A 15,359-nucleotide genomic window follows, 5' to 3' on the forward strand; every position below is an offset into this window, starting at 1 on the left:
AGGTATCACTGGTGGGCCTTGATTCTATGGCTTAGCTGTGACCCCTGCAAGTCTTTCCAGGTAGAATTGATATGATTATGTTCAGGAACTGAACGAAAAGGAGTGGAGAGGATGCAGTGGCTGGCAAGGAACCCAGTTATCTAAATAGCAGAGGAATATGATAAATGTGCTCTCCCAAACTTAAAAAAACCCCCAGTATCATACCTTTCTCCGATGTTTCCTTAGGTCGCTTGGCTTAGATTGGTAACAAAAGCAACAACAACAACAACAAAATGATTAATAAATATAATTAATAAATCTTATCTGAGCATAACAAAATGCCACACATTCGTTCTTCTCACATTCAGAAGTGGGAAGGGGAGATTTTATTAATTTACTACTATCCATATTATATACTAATTATACACTTGGTGTCATGAAGTAAGATAACTCCTGACAAATAAGCCATTCTGGGAAAGTACCTATTTTTTCTAAAGTTACAATCTCCTTTGTTTTCATAAACTTAGGAAAGAATAAGACATTGCAAGCTTATAGTAGCACGTTTTATTTTTGGAGCTTTCATATAAATCCTTCCACTCTCCCCAGCATGGAGGTTTGTTTTTTTGTGTTATTTTCTTTTAGTTTTAGCTAATATTTCAAATGCATGGATGTCTCACCGAGTATAAACACAAAATACCGTCAACAAATACTGTGTCTGAAAAAGGGGTCTTTCTCTCCAGTTATCCCTCATTAATGTGACTAGCATTTTCAGTCAATGGATACAAATTCACCCATCTCCTGCACTGCAGCATTATTTGGCAGTGGAAGGCTGTGAGAACACATCTTGTTCCATCCCCTTTTCATTTTTATTTTTGGTAGATGTCTCATTCATTCAAGGAAAGCTGAAGATACTCTGCAGAATTTATTTACTGCATGGACCTGGGCCATGGAAACTCATGCAGTACTGCTCCTCCAACCAACTCCTACAGGATTATTTGGCAATTTGGTCTCTAGAGACCAGGACTCTACAGAGCTCTTCCCAACTCAAAGTTTCCACTTAGAAGATGTCTGATAGCCTGTTGTGTCTGTCCCCAGCCAGTAAGGAGGAGATATTCAACAGTGAACTCCTGCTGAAACAGTGCAGGGCAGAAGTGTCCTGAAGTGGTTGATGAGAGTGAGCAAAGTTGTGGGCTGTGCTGTCGAGCGTGCAGTGGGTTGCTACTTCTACAGCTTATGATATGTCAAGAGTTCAACGGCAACTCATACAGACGTATCCATCTGAGCTTTAGCACAGCTAGAGCTGGGTGCTGGTGAGGCCATGGCAACCTGAAGTGCAGAGGTTATGCTGTCATTTTGTATTTGAATCTGATGAACCTATTGACCCAAAGCTGCTGTGTCCAAATCAAGGCAACCAGGCAGTGAGGTGTCTGATGGAAGGTCAGTTTAACCATTGCCATTTATCTGTAGCCAGATTGCTTTGTTTAAATGGCGCCAAACTGCATATTTGGGAAGGTGCTGCTTTGGTGAAGTGGGTGTACTGTGGCAGCCTGCACACCACCTCCTCTACAACGGTCTGTGCCACCAACATTTTCATTTATGCTGTTCAGCAGTGGGAACTGGGGGCAACAAAGAATCAGTCCCACAGTCTGCCACAAATGCCAGCCTTGACCTCTTTGCTGTCTTTAGTTCCCAAGAAGGCAGCAAACACCATCCTAAACTGGAAGGGGTAGAGGTGGATACAAGTAGTTGTCAGTTCCCAGAAAAAGGAGTACTCAGCTAGATGATGGTAGACAAAAGTCCCTACTCCCAGCTCAGCAGAAAGAACAGCCAGGGTCCACTCCCAGCTGTTCTTAGAAACCTTCTTGGCTAGGAGAGTTAATTTCTGCTGTCTGATTGAGATCAAAGCTCATTTCCCCTCTGCTAAGAGGCTCCACGGGAAATCAGTGCTGCTGCTCCCTAGGAATGGGACACAAGGGGACAGTGATGACATTCAGATTATCAGAGAAAAAGCAAATAAAAAATGGGGTTACACATACCCCGTTCTCCTCTCTGTATGTAGATGTCAGCAGAGTGGGCTGCTTTGATTCTCTCCTAGTGCTTAAAGGGATGAACTCACCCAGGCTCCAAACTGGTTTCTAGCCCACACTGAACACCGCACCCTGTGTCTGCACTCTTATCAATATCAGTTGTACATCTTGAAGATGTTGACACATACTACCTTCACATACTTGACTGTTGCACTGTTTCTCTTTGTCTAGGACCAAAATTAAATTTTTTGCAAATTCCTTTTCAAATCAAACCAGACATTTCAGAATATGTCTTCAAAGGTATAGTAATGTTAGAAATGTTTTGCATGATAATTTGATGGCTTGGTATCCATTTATGTGTGCTGCTTGCAATGTTGAAATCTATCAGTTAAATGAATTATTGGAAAACAAAGCACTTATTTCAAGTTCTTGATACACTGTCATGAAGAATACGTACAAAATGCTGCAAGTATAGTGTACCAAATATAGAAGTATATCTAAATGATCATATATATGAAGTAGTAGAAGGTTTTAATGTCTTCTCGACATTTCTTGGAGGTTTAAACTCAGCAACAGTCCCACAGACAACTGTGTAATAACTGTAGCAAGAGCTTTTAATTAGTAAACAGTTTTAACATATAAATTGATTACACTAATTCCAATGATCAGTTCTGTTTGTTATTAATTCCATTGCCTGCGTGCTGAAGGCCCTTGGTCCTCAGGTCATTATGCCCCCGGTGAATCATGCAATGCTCAAAAACACAGTAACAAAACTCAAACCCACCCAAACATCCATAATTCTAGGGAATTTGCTCTCTGTATATATGATGAAGAGGTGAATAAAGAATTAGAGACATAAGCCATTCATACAGTGAAAAGATGAAGTATTTAATACTAGAAATATCACCCCTAAAATTGGCATCACAAAGTTTCTTACCAGTGTCATAACCCCCATTCTGTCCATCTCCCTGGCTGGACTGCGAGGGGTGAGTTTAGGAGTTGAGTGCCCGCTGGGAGGAGATGAGCTTGCAAGTGACGATGCGGTCACTGAGCCAGTGATGGATGTACCTTGGTGGACTCTGGCCAGATTTAAGCCTTCCAGACTCACGCTGGCCACTCTGTTCTCTATCTCTTCGGCACGCAGTTCTGTCGACTCCTTCTCTTCTTGGATTAACCTTATTAAATAAAAGAAGAACGTGGTCGTATTTGCCTCTGCATACCCCAAAAGCAAAACCAAAAAAATTGTTTCCTTTCAAATGAGATTCAAAAGAAAAAGAAAGCAAACATGAATAACATAGGTCAGCTCCAAAGTAATACTGAAACATGTCTTTTTAATCACCAGTATTATAAAATTATTCTTCTTAATTCCTCCATCCTCAAAAATTGTTTGAAGAATCTGCCTAACAACAAGATTTGACATACGACATTTCAGGAAGACTGGTTCCTTTGCAAAGGAGACAGTATAGGGGAGGCAGGGTTAAAAATCTGATTTACCATAAGAAACTAATTCCAATCTTAATTCGGCTTCATCTGATTTTCTGTTGCTAAAGCATGAACACAAATTTAAAGTCAAATGAAATTGGACCTTTAAGAAGGGAATTTCTAAGACAATCCATATTAATAAAACAAGAGAACACGCAAAGCAATTTGTCTGTTTCATCCCTACACACTGATGAAAAAATGACAGTTGTTTCTAAAGCATTGAGTTTTTAAGTGTATTTCATTAAAATAGCTCTCTTGTTAACAACAAATATAAGCTTCTTAAACATGTATAGCCTCAATAGCATGCTTCCACTGGGTTCTTTGTTTTGGTTTTTAATTGTGATTGCACCTAGAATGATAAAACTGTTTAAAATAAAACATTTGTTTCTAAGTCCTTTGCCCATAAACCCATGTTAGAAGGAGTCTTTTTTTGTGAAGAGGAGGAAAAAGTATGAAGGATCAAGGTTAAATGAGAGAATATGAAGTTTGGGGAAGCTGAAACTGGTAACCAGACTTTTCTGAGTGAAATGAAGCAAGTACAGCAAATGAAACCATAATACATTGAAAATAGAAACCTACAAGTTCCTGTGCTGTGATAAATCTTCTTCCCTAACATCCATTTCAAAATTTCTATAAAATGTCTACAGTTCTTTCTGAAATGAGGCATGGCAGGATATTAAAGGCAAATAATATTTTGAAAGGGAATTGTAACAATCTTTTCCATTTTAGTAATCTAAATTTTGAATCATCTTGTGTAATAAAACAGATCTAAGGCAAAATACATTTTTAATCACTTTTGATATCTCCAGTCATTTGATAAACCCTTATACTGTTTGTCAAGAAAAAGAAAAAAAAACAAACCAAGAAAATGTGAAATGCAGTACAGTTTATAAGACTATTGTTGTAGAACCATTTTTCCTGAAACTTATGAAAAAAAGAATACAAAATTAGTTAACTGGTTCTTTAATAATGATGGTGATGGTAATGAAAGTCTATACTTCAGTACAAGCTTAGCAGTAGGGGAAATAAACTACTCTCAGTGGACCTCCAGTAAAAATGGCTACATACAATGTGCACCTTTGCTTCCTTTTTGAGATAAAACTGTACCTAGCATCTAAGTCAAGATCCTGTGTTAAGTAAAACAGTGATCTGATTCAGGATGGCTCAAATAATATCCCACTATGTCACCTGCAGGTACAATTTCTTGTGACAGCCTTTTACTGTATTACATAATTACCTGTTAAATAGTCAAAATGCCAGTATTTTTTAAAACAAATACCTTTCTTGCATCTACAGCTTCCTGAATTGGTCACAGTGCTGACTTCTTTGTAATAACAGAAAATAGGTATAAGGTTCTCTCTTTTACATACACTGTTTTAAGGAGATTTACCCTCCCAACGACAACATTTCTCTTTGACTGTCTATCTTGACAGCTGTAATAAGAGACTTTAGAAAATAGCAGAGTAATCCTATCTGAATGAAGAAATTCTGGGAATAGTGAAAATGCAAAGCTGCAGATCTATGAACAGAAAAGTTATTCAAATTCAATATATTCCAACAGAGTTCTTCCTTTGAAGTTACCTTGCTCAGAGAATAGCTGAGATGTGGCAAAAGGTAATCTGGTTTTGATTATATTTCTAATCACAGTCTTTCTGTCTATAGTATTACCAGAAAGTCACTAATACATTTAGTAATCTCCTTCATCTCCTTATAGAGAAACAGTCACTAATGAGAGGATGTTTTTCATACACCAAGTTTTTAAGTTACCTTTCCTGAAAGACATGTAAGAATGCTTTAAGCTTAAAATATGGTTCTATTTATAAAGCTCACTTAATTAAAATACATCATTGGATTCTCTATCACTCCATTAAATTTGCACAGAGATTATTAAGATACATTCAACTCACCACCTATTTCCACTATAACCCAACTTGGAGCACAAAAAATCACATTCTGTGCCTCCATAGAAAACCAAAACCATGTCTTAGAAAACGTGGCTTATATGATATATAACATAGGAATAATTATCAGAAGAAAGCACGAAGAGCACAGAAAGAAAACATTTCTGATAGGAGGTCATTAGTGAATAAGAAGAGTCACACAAAACAGTGAAAAAGACCTTGAAAAGAGGCCTATGAATAGCAATCTGTTAAATTTGCCCTGTGTTAGACTTCTCTGACGTATTTCTCTTCAATTGGCCAGCAGTTCTTGGAACATTTTTTGAAAGAAATTTCTATGGTTAGGAAATGAAGATGCCATTGTTATCTTCACACAATCAATACTCTCATGTGAAAAGCAGACACATTATCAATCCTTTAAATGTACAAGTGGTTTCCTAATTGCTATGAACAGTACCTGAACTCATGCACTAAAGGAAGCTTGAAGCTGTAATCATAAGTGCATCACAGCTGGTTCAGGCTACATACCTGATTTCTTTATTGATTGCATCTAGCTGCTCCTGAAGCATCATGGCCAGAGTCTGGGCATCAGAATGGCCGCTTGGTGACAGGAGGTCCATGGAGCTGAAAAGCGTTTCTCTATCATCATCATCGATGTCGGACATTTCAGTGTCGCTTTCAAATGGATGGCTGCTCAAAACGCCGATCTGCTGAGTCCTATTCCACTCGTGATCTCCAAGTGATTTTACCTGAGCAGGAATTAGGATGTACATGGCTTATTCCATGGAAAAACAACTGCAAAGTTGAACTTCTATAAAATGGGAAAGCAAAGCAACTAACATTTAAGAATACTTATTCAATAATTAATTCACCATTAATATTTGCAATATTACCACAGATGATGTAAAGTATTTTCACATAATTTTTAATGCTGTATAAAATTAGCTATCAGGAAAATTTACACAAAAATATACCCAGAAAAGACAGACAGTCAAGTATGCTTGAACTTTGATCTCTGAACTTCAACCTTTTCTGCCTTCATTTTAGTACAACGGTACTCTTGTCTGAGTATGTATAGAACCCCACCCCCCCTGCTATTTGGGGGGTTTTGTTTGGGATTTTTTTTGGTGTGTTGTTGGGTTTTGTTGTTTTTGTTTTGGTTTGGTTTGGTTTTTTTTCCTGGAAATACACAAACTGTAAGCTTAAGAACCTGAAATACATTTTCTTATCAGGTAATATGAGAAGAAATTGGGGATTAACCTTTGGTTCATCTCTGCGTACACCCATCCGGCCTCTTCTAGGTCGCCTTATCACTTTAGTTGACCTATAGTCAGACTGGCTATCAACCAGTGAGCCCACAGAATACCTCAGCTCTGCTGATGTGTCAAGGTGAGGCCTATAAAAAGAGCCACAGAAGTAGATTAAGACAGTAATAGTAATAATAACAGCAACAATCCAATGATCTTCAGTCTAGAAACACAGATATATTTTTTTAAACAAATTATTATGTGTCAGAATAAATGACAAAAACATGGCACAAAATATAATTTAGAAGTGAAAACGTGAAATCATATTAGGAGAAGATTAAGGAAGAAAATAAACACAGACGTCTATTTTTCAAAATGAAGGACTTGCACAGTAAAACTCATTGTCTGAAACTATAATATGAAAAAACAAGCAGATTTTAGGACAAGATAATTAACAGAACTGGCTGCTGAATGCACTATCCTGTATATTTTCCTTCCATTACTTTCCTAAATAAATATGCCTGAGGTTACTGTAAGCATGTTAACATGTTCATGAATGAGGTTATAACACTTTCCTACTGTAAGTCTGTGCTCCGTATTATGAAAATATTAGTGAACTGCCTTGCAATATATAGCATTTGTTATGAATGATTCATGTTTATTTGATGATGCTTTTGAGAGTTTTAGCCCCCAGTTTTTCCTGTAGTCCTGGTAAGTCTTGGGACATTGTGGAGAGGCATATACAGAAGGACTTCAGCATATCTTTTCTTGGTTGCATAGAATGGTCCCTGCCCTTTCCATGCTTGGTCAAACAGTAGCAGTAAAAGGCACCATGCTTGGTGCAATAGAAGCATCTTGCCCGTGTAGCCGAATCAGAAGAGCAAAGGTTCCATGCACCCACCATTTGAGTATTCAGCCACAGCTATGGCTGAATTTCTATTCAATAATGTCTATTTTTTAACACATAAGCAATCTCCATGTAAAAACTTACAAATAGCATGATTGCAGTAGAAAAATTAAACAAATACTATACTAATAAGACAACTAAATATGTATTTGTTTATAGCGACTCAATGTTTGACATTTCACTATCTATAAGAGCATAAAATGAGAGTTTAGTGTTGTACTTACTTTTTCTTTCTTTAAAAAAAACTTGGGAAAAATGCTTATAGTCACCTACAGACAACTTACAGGGTTCACAGCAATGTTAATAAACAGTTATGGGAAACAGAACAGGAATAAGTTTTGTTCAGTAAAATGATGGCTTTAATCCTAGACATGAAACAGCTAAGTAAGAGAAAGTCTGCTTTCCAAAAAGAAGGAAATAATTCAGAAAACCATGTATATCTATGCTGAAAACTGCAGGCTGTATGCATGACTGTTTTCCTGAGCTTTAGTTCTGTGTCTTTTTCTAAACAGAGACTCACTTTGCCTTGAGAACTTAATGTGAATTAAGATGTACTCATACTTGGAAGACTGAAGCATTTGTCTCAAATTTCAAACATCTCTTTAATACAGTACAAGTGAAAGATAAAATATTATAACTGTGATGCCTGTATATTGATAAATGGGAAATGCGAAAACATCATGATAAATATGAAAGCCTCTGCTACAAGCTACTTTGACCAAGTGGTATGAAGAAACGTAATTACTGTCTGGTATTATAAGTACTGTGACAAATCTAAAATAATAATGGAAGGATTTCAAGCACTAATACAGTGTGTTTTATAAAAAATAAAAACTGTAAGAAAACAAATTAAAAAAAAAGAAGTACCAGAATTCCTGAAACGTGAGTATGTGCCATCGTAATCAAATCAGATAAAAATGTCACAGATACTGAATAATGTTTTAGAATTTAGGTTTTGGGTAGAGCACACATACTCTAGAGCTCATACTGTGGTCATAAATATCCTTTTGTAAACAACCATCAATTTATCTTCTGTGTCCCATCACGCCTGGTACGAATTTCCATAATATTAGAAAAATTATGATTTTACCTTCTAAAAAAATTCTCTAAAACTCACTTTTTTCATTATACCAATAAGAAAACTTGACAACAGTTGGGCTACAAATGTCCTAAGCTCTCCATCTACAGCACCGGACAAAAATATTTTGGGGTTTTGTACATTTAATTTGTCTGTATGTCTCTCATCTGTTATATAGTAAACCATTTAGGGCAGTGACTCTTTTTTATTTTCTGTGTTTGTACCGTATTTGCTGTAATAGAACTTTGCTCTGATAATTGATAATACTTGGTACTTGTGCAGCAAGTTGGCAGGAAAATAGAAACAGCCCAGGTTCCAGTCTCTGGCAGCAAATACCTATCTGCTGACCAGCTTCATTATTCTTCTGCTGAAAGAAAAAAACTCCAGCAAATACAGAACTGAATATGTGGTTAGAACAATAAATATTTAATGCTAGTACCTCCCTATTGCTTAGAGGGCTGGTAGCTTTGCGAGGTGAGGTCATGAAAGGGGAAATGTGCTGTTTTGGGAGAACCTGCTGAATTCCCAAGACATTTAGACAGCTTCTCAAGTCCAAATAGCCCTTTGACAAGGGCTAATCAGACTCCTATTTGCAGAGCACAAGGTAATGATACTCATGTACCCAGCAAGAAAGGCTGCTCTTCACCAAGGATGGCTGCTCCAAAAACATCTCTGCTGGCTGTTGCAGCAGTTCAATAGTCTGTGTCCTTGCAAGCACTCTTAAAAAACAGTGTTGTGTGTGCCTGTAGTCACACTTACACTCCCAAAGGAACAAAAATCCAAACAGTTACAAGCATTACATTCTGAATTTCAGTGATTTACACTTCTCCATGTATAGAAAAATATTATTCCAAGAGATAATAAAAGGTTGAGGGAGAAACCATGTCCAGATACTGAGCAAGACGTCTGAGGAAACAATGGGCAGACAATACCTGATGGAAGCAAAAAAAAATATTCAAGAATAACAACTTTGGAGGATTACAGTGCTTTGAGTTTAGTCTTGGTCCACGAGCTTTGGCTGGTGGGTTTTAAAAGTTAACATGTTGCTTGTTATGAAAACAGGACGTGGCACACAATTATCAATAAAGTAACAATCTTATTTTGAGGGATACCTTTAGGCAAGAAGGACTGTCTGTCTGGAATTGTAAATTCATTTCAGCTGTTGGTATCTACTTCTATGATAGCTGTCTCATTTTTGTTCCCATACTGCTTTTCTGCCACAAAGAGGCATAATGTTTAATGTTCTGTTATATTTTCAGACCTCTCTGAATACTGCCTTCATCTTTAGCTGAAGATCTGAGGTCTTATCTTACACACTAAACAAAACTGAGTTATTTCTTTCTAATAAAAAAATAATTACTAGATGTACTTGATATAATAAATAAATAAATATGATCATAAATATGCTGATTAGTTTCAGCATTAAAGATGATGGTTTCAACTTTAAGTTCTCCTGGGGGAAAAAAAAAGGGTACTTGGATATACTTCTGAAAACATTCCATAATTTAAAAGACTTTCGTTAATCTCAGTAATATTTCAGTGTATACGTACTGCTGTAAGGCACCGTTTACCTATGAAAAAAGGTGAAAAGCAACAGTAATAGTCATTGCACAGACTTGACATTTTTAAAGAAATACATTGTTTTTATGCGTGGTTGGAACACATCCCTGTTGTAAAGGCTTGACACTTGTATTTATGTTCTATTTTAACTCAAAGCAAGGAAACTTTTGTCATTAAATATTACCTTGACAATGTGGGTTCGATTAAAGAACCAGCCCTCAATTTCATTTGATCCAGTTCAGATCTCAGTTTCTCAATTTCTTCGGCAAGTCTTTCCTGGAAATGAGAATAGTAAGATATACTTACTTGTGAGACAAAATACATTTACTTTATGAGATATCGCTCTTGTAAGGCTAAATGAGTAAGATAAACCAAATATAACACTGACTGTAATAAGAAAAGGCAGTGAACTCATTCAAGTCTCATTATTGCTAATAAGACATGCATCAAGAGGAGGTTGTATTGCACTCTGTAGTGTTTTTCCACTAGCTGGAAGAGATGGCAGGACAGGGTTGTACTCAAAACTTACTTTTTTTCTTCTCATACAGCTAGGGTCAGGAAAAGAACCACCACTGATTTTTTAACTAACTGCACTCTCTGTGCCAGGCATAGTCCAGCGTGTGAACTATTTGCCCTTTAGAGACAGAGATTGCATCCTGGCCTTTTTATTTACAAATAGAGACATAGAGATAACCACATTTTAGGTGCTTTATTGAACTGCAGCTTTACAGCTTGCTCTTGGGAGTTGATGGAACTCCAGTATGAGGTGCTACTGATGAAAAGTGACAGACTGCTACAAAAATTGGATTATTGGAACTGACAAAAAGACTATTGACAGCAACCACTAGGAAAAAAAGCGCTGTTCCCAAATTCTACAAATAACAATAGTTTACCAATAAAATTAAAGAAATCAAAGAATTTTAAAACAAATTAAGAGAGAACATGGGATAAAGAAGTAATGCTGCTGTTCCTAGAGTTTAAAATGTTCAGGATTCCAAAATGCTAGGAAGGAAAGGGATCTGCACTTAATTACTATCAGATTCAGTAATTCTTATTACAGTATTTTTACACTATTTCTTGGTTGAATAGAGGAGATTACTTGGTGGTTACGTCGCTTGTATCATTTTCTAGTTATTTAGAGATTATTAATATCTGGTGTTATGTCCATGCATCTGAAATTCCTTCATCAGTTGCTTCATCAAAGTGAAACAAATAAACCCTTCAAAGTGGGAACTTAAAAGCTCCGAAGTCAGACCTATGTGGTTGTGTGTAAAGAGGACTCATCTCTATCAGTTGCACAAAGTGGTAGTGGAGGGCTTCTATTTATTTAACTTCCCATCCTTAAGCAACGATCAACAAATATAATAAAAAATATCTTTGCAAAAATACTTTCAATACCAATGTAGGGTCTTTTAACCAGATTTTTCACCTTTGCCAAGAATTGATATGAACATTTAAGCCAGAAAACAGACTGCAAAAGAATTAGTCAGTGTTCACTTCCACCCAAACACTATTAAAACAATAAAGTTATGTTGGAGATAACATTGGCGAAATACCTTATTTACACAGACAATATTGGCATCCATAATTCAGGTTTAGATTCTCTGGTGGCAAAATGATAGAAACTTTTGTTTCAATTGACACAGCTTTAGAAATGTCCTTTTTGTCTGCTAACTTCATGGTGAAGTATGATCCTGATTTTGCGACAGCTGAATCACCTTATAACTGTGCTAGTACAACAAGGAAATTTTATTTATTTCAAATGCACTACAAGCTCCTTTTTGGGACTTTAATCTTTCTGCCTTTCTACAAGGTTATCTGAATGTAGATGAAAATAACAATTTATTTGAACAGATACTTCTTTTGTTATTTTTCTCAAAGTTCTTGAATTTGGATGTCATATGATATAATTATATTAGTATTGAATGGAGCTATGTTTTTTAAATTCTAGACAATCTCTTTTAAGTTGATTTGATACCTTACAAAAACACTTCTGTGAATCTGAAGGCAGATATATTTGTGTATCCTACTGTGTGCAAGGCAAGCATAACTTCAAAACAAAATCCTAACATTTGGGATTGAAATAAATATTTATCATTAATTTGACTGATTCACTAAGCAGTATTAGGGGTTAATTTGCAATGAACTAAGAAAGGCCACTTTCAGCTATATTTAGCACAATGCCACTGCACCTGTTAAGAAGAATTGCATCAAATCAAGCAATTACATTCTTCACCATGGAAGTGTAACCAGTTATGCACACATCTCTGTTAAACAAGAGTTTCTCAGAATTAAATCTGATAGAACAAAAATTCCAGAGCCAGTGAAATCAGTATGAATTTTAGTATTGCGCTCCTGAGGCTAGGATCTCAACCATAAACTTAGCTCAGAAAAATTGTTACAGACCCTCAAAGGCTAGTTAAGACATCTGGGTGATTAAAGGAATTATCATTGATGCCAGGAAGATTTCAGATGTAGGTTGGATAATTAATATACCATACACATATTTCCAAATAATAAATATATAACTTTTGATAAAAACAGATGAAATTGTAGTATTTTATAGTACCTTGTCATGTAAAGACTCTTCCAGGTTTTTCCTGAAACTTTCAGATTCTTGAATCAAAACATTCTAGGAATTAAAAGAAAAAAAAAAAAAAAAAAAAAAACCAGAAAGAAATCAGGGAAATGTTAAATATTCAGATACCACCATATACATGTAGCCTCCATGTACAAGTTACCAAAATTCATATTCATTGGACTTTAAAACTAAAATCCCTTAATGCTTCAGTTTAAGTATACATTAAATTTAGAACACTGGAACTAATCCAAACATGTAGGACCATGTTCTATCAGGAACAGCAAAAACTTTGCATTTTCCTTGAACTGAGCAACTGTCACACTCTTACACAACTATTTCTCCCATGTTTTTCTTTTGGCAGGCCTATTTCTTGCTTTGTATGACATTTTGTTTCAATGATATAAACCAGAAGTACATCCTCTGAGAGGTTCAGAAGTATCCTGAAAGACACTGAAAGATTTCCCTCAGATCAAACTGAACGTGAATAAGTAGAAGAGGAAGGGATTAAGGAGGGTGAATATAAAGGTCATGGGATTTGAACTTTGCAGGCCCATTGTGTCTCACATCACAGAAAACCAGTAAATAACATTCCCTCTCCAAGGGTAGATGCTCCTTCTCCTGTGGTGACAGCATTTTACTCTTCCCAGAGGAAGCGAGGTAAAGTCATCAGGCTAAAATACGACACTGAAAGCACATCTGAAATGCAGCCATTCCTCAGTTCTTGTCCACTTTATCTCACTGCCTCTTACTGTGTTGTGCGCTGGTCCTTTACAAGCTCTTCATCAGGCTCCCCGCTGATAAAACAGGGACTCATAATATTCAGCATATGCAGTTCACTGTAGTCCTGGAAAGATTCTTGAGCACACTCTTGAATTAAGAGTTGAATGTATAAGTTAGACCATATTTGTGGTAATATTTGGTAATACAATATCAGCATAATGCTTCCATCCTGATAAAAGTAGAACAGGTTTCATACAGGAGAATCTTTATCAAGCTGAACTTTATACTGCTCTTTGCACTGTACCTTTTCTTCAAGTGCTGCCATTCTCTCTTTTAAGTGTAGCTGCAGACGCTCATTGGATTCTGTCAAAAGTCTGTCTACGGTATCCGATAATCTTTTGTTGTGCTCCTCATTCATTTTTTCTCTTTGCCTTGCCTTTAATGTAGAACAGAAGAAACAGATTGGCAGGGTCCAAAATTAACCAGTACAGGTTTGTATCATTAAAAAATAAAAAAAATTTCTTGTAACTGTAACCATTTAAAGAAATTTCACAGAAAATGTAATTACAGTTATTGATTAATGCATATTCATTTTTGTATCAGCAGAATACTTTGAAAGCTGCAGCTAGATGTAAACTAGTATATTAAGATGGTTAAGTAAAATAGGAAGATGCTGCCATCACTGCTATAAATAAAATATTTACCAGTAGATAGGTTTGTGTGCAGGACTGCATAATGTAGTGCTACATTGACAAACTAAAAGAAGAAAAGTGCACACAAGTTGTCTGCAATACACATACTCTTTGAAGTTCCTGATTCTTCTCTTCAAGTTGAGCTTCTAAGTGTCTCATACGTTCCTCAATGTTTCCATGTCTTTCTTCTGCCTGTAAAAACATAGAAAGACTCTTTCTGTAATTTAAGTGGCTTCGTAAGTTTTTATCTCAGTAAGGTTTAAACAAAACATAAAGCAAGCTACTACTAACTGCAAACTTAGTTTTCCGAAAAGAAACTTTATTTAAACAGGCAGCTGAACAGCATTGCTTGAAATGTGTCAGCTACAAAGGCCTGTTACATCCAAGCATCAGCAAAACATTGGAGTTATTTATGAGCAATGAAATCAGCCAAATGTAACATGCAGACTGTGCATGGTTTGAACACAAACCTGCCATCGTAAAATTGTAAGCTCCTGAAGCACTGAACTGCACGATGGTTGATTATCAATAAAAAAAAAAATAAAATAAGTTAAAGAAAATGAAAACAAATCAGATGGAGTCTATTTAGCAATAGAAAGTAAAGTCCAGTAGGACTACCTTCCTACGTATGGAGATCATTTCTTGTAGTTTAGCTTCCATAACATATTGATAATCATCAGATGAGGTAGAAGAGGTTGGATCAGACTAACAAGTCAAGGAAAAGGAGAGGGACAAAATTGAAAAATCAGAACTAAAGACACTGACACTGAACAGAACACAGCACAGAATGCTTAAAAGAAAAGTGTGACTGAAAATTTAATACTTTCAACTGACAGATTTTTACATGGAATAAACTACACTGATACTTGGTGAATATGATGCAGTTGATGTGGAGAAACTGAAAATAATGGAATGCTAAAAAAGCTATCAACCTACACATGGAAGTTCAAGGTTAGTGATGGCTGGCTGATGACATATTACTACAGAGTGGATTCAAAGCAATACTGTCTAATCGAATGTTTTCTTTGGAATTATGGCAAACTAAACACCAGAAAAGGACTCTGCGAGGCCAATGTCAGAAAGTCCTTTATAATCCTTCTATCATTTTCTAGGAATGAAAACAATGCATAAACACTAAATTAATGGATTGGTCAGTTACAGAACTGTGCAATGTTATGGTACGTTCCC

General features: G+C 36.1%; 1 protein-coding gene across 4 annotated transcripts in view; it reads right to left on the reverse strand.

The window, feature by feature from the left end:
* PPFIA2 (PPFI scaffold protein A2) overlaps positions 1-15,359 on the reverse strand; it is a 345,661-nt gene that overhangs the window by 38,271 nt on the left and 292,031 nt on the right. For 3 of the 4 annotated variants that reach the window (XM_075727716.1, XM_075727718.1, XM_075727717.1), the window contains 8 exons: positions 14,280-14,363; positions 13,784-13,915; positions 12,748-12,810; positions 10,363-10,454; positions 6,647-6,782; positions 5,915-6,135; positions 2,944-3,181; positions 205-234 (listed from right to left, as the gene is read on the reverse strand). In XM_075727716.1, coding sequence (XP_075583831.1) covers positions 205-234; positions 2,944-3,181; positions 5,915-6,135; positions 6,647-6,782; positions 10,363-10,454; positions 12,748-12,810; positions 13,784-13,915; positions 14,280-14,363 — 996 coding nt within the window. Of the gene's footprint in view, positions 1-204; positions 235-2,943; positions 3,182-5,914; positions 6,136-6,646; positions 6,783-10,362; positions 10,455-12,747; positions 12,811-13,783; positions 13,916-14,279; positions 14,364-14,789; positions 14,877-15,359 lie in introns of all 4 variants that reach the window. The other variant, XM_075727714.1, reaches the window with a different exon arrangement.

Source organism: Pelecanus crispus, chromosome 1, assembly GCF_030463565.1.
Source record: "Pelecanus crispus isolate bPelCri1 chromosome 1, bPelCri1.pri, whole genome shotgun sequence".
NCBI lineage: Eukaryota > Metazoa > Chordata > Aves > Pelecaniformes > Pelecanidae > Pelecanus > Pelecanus crispus.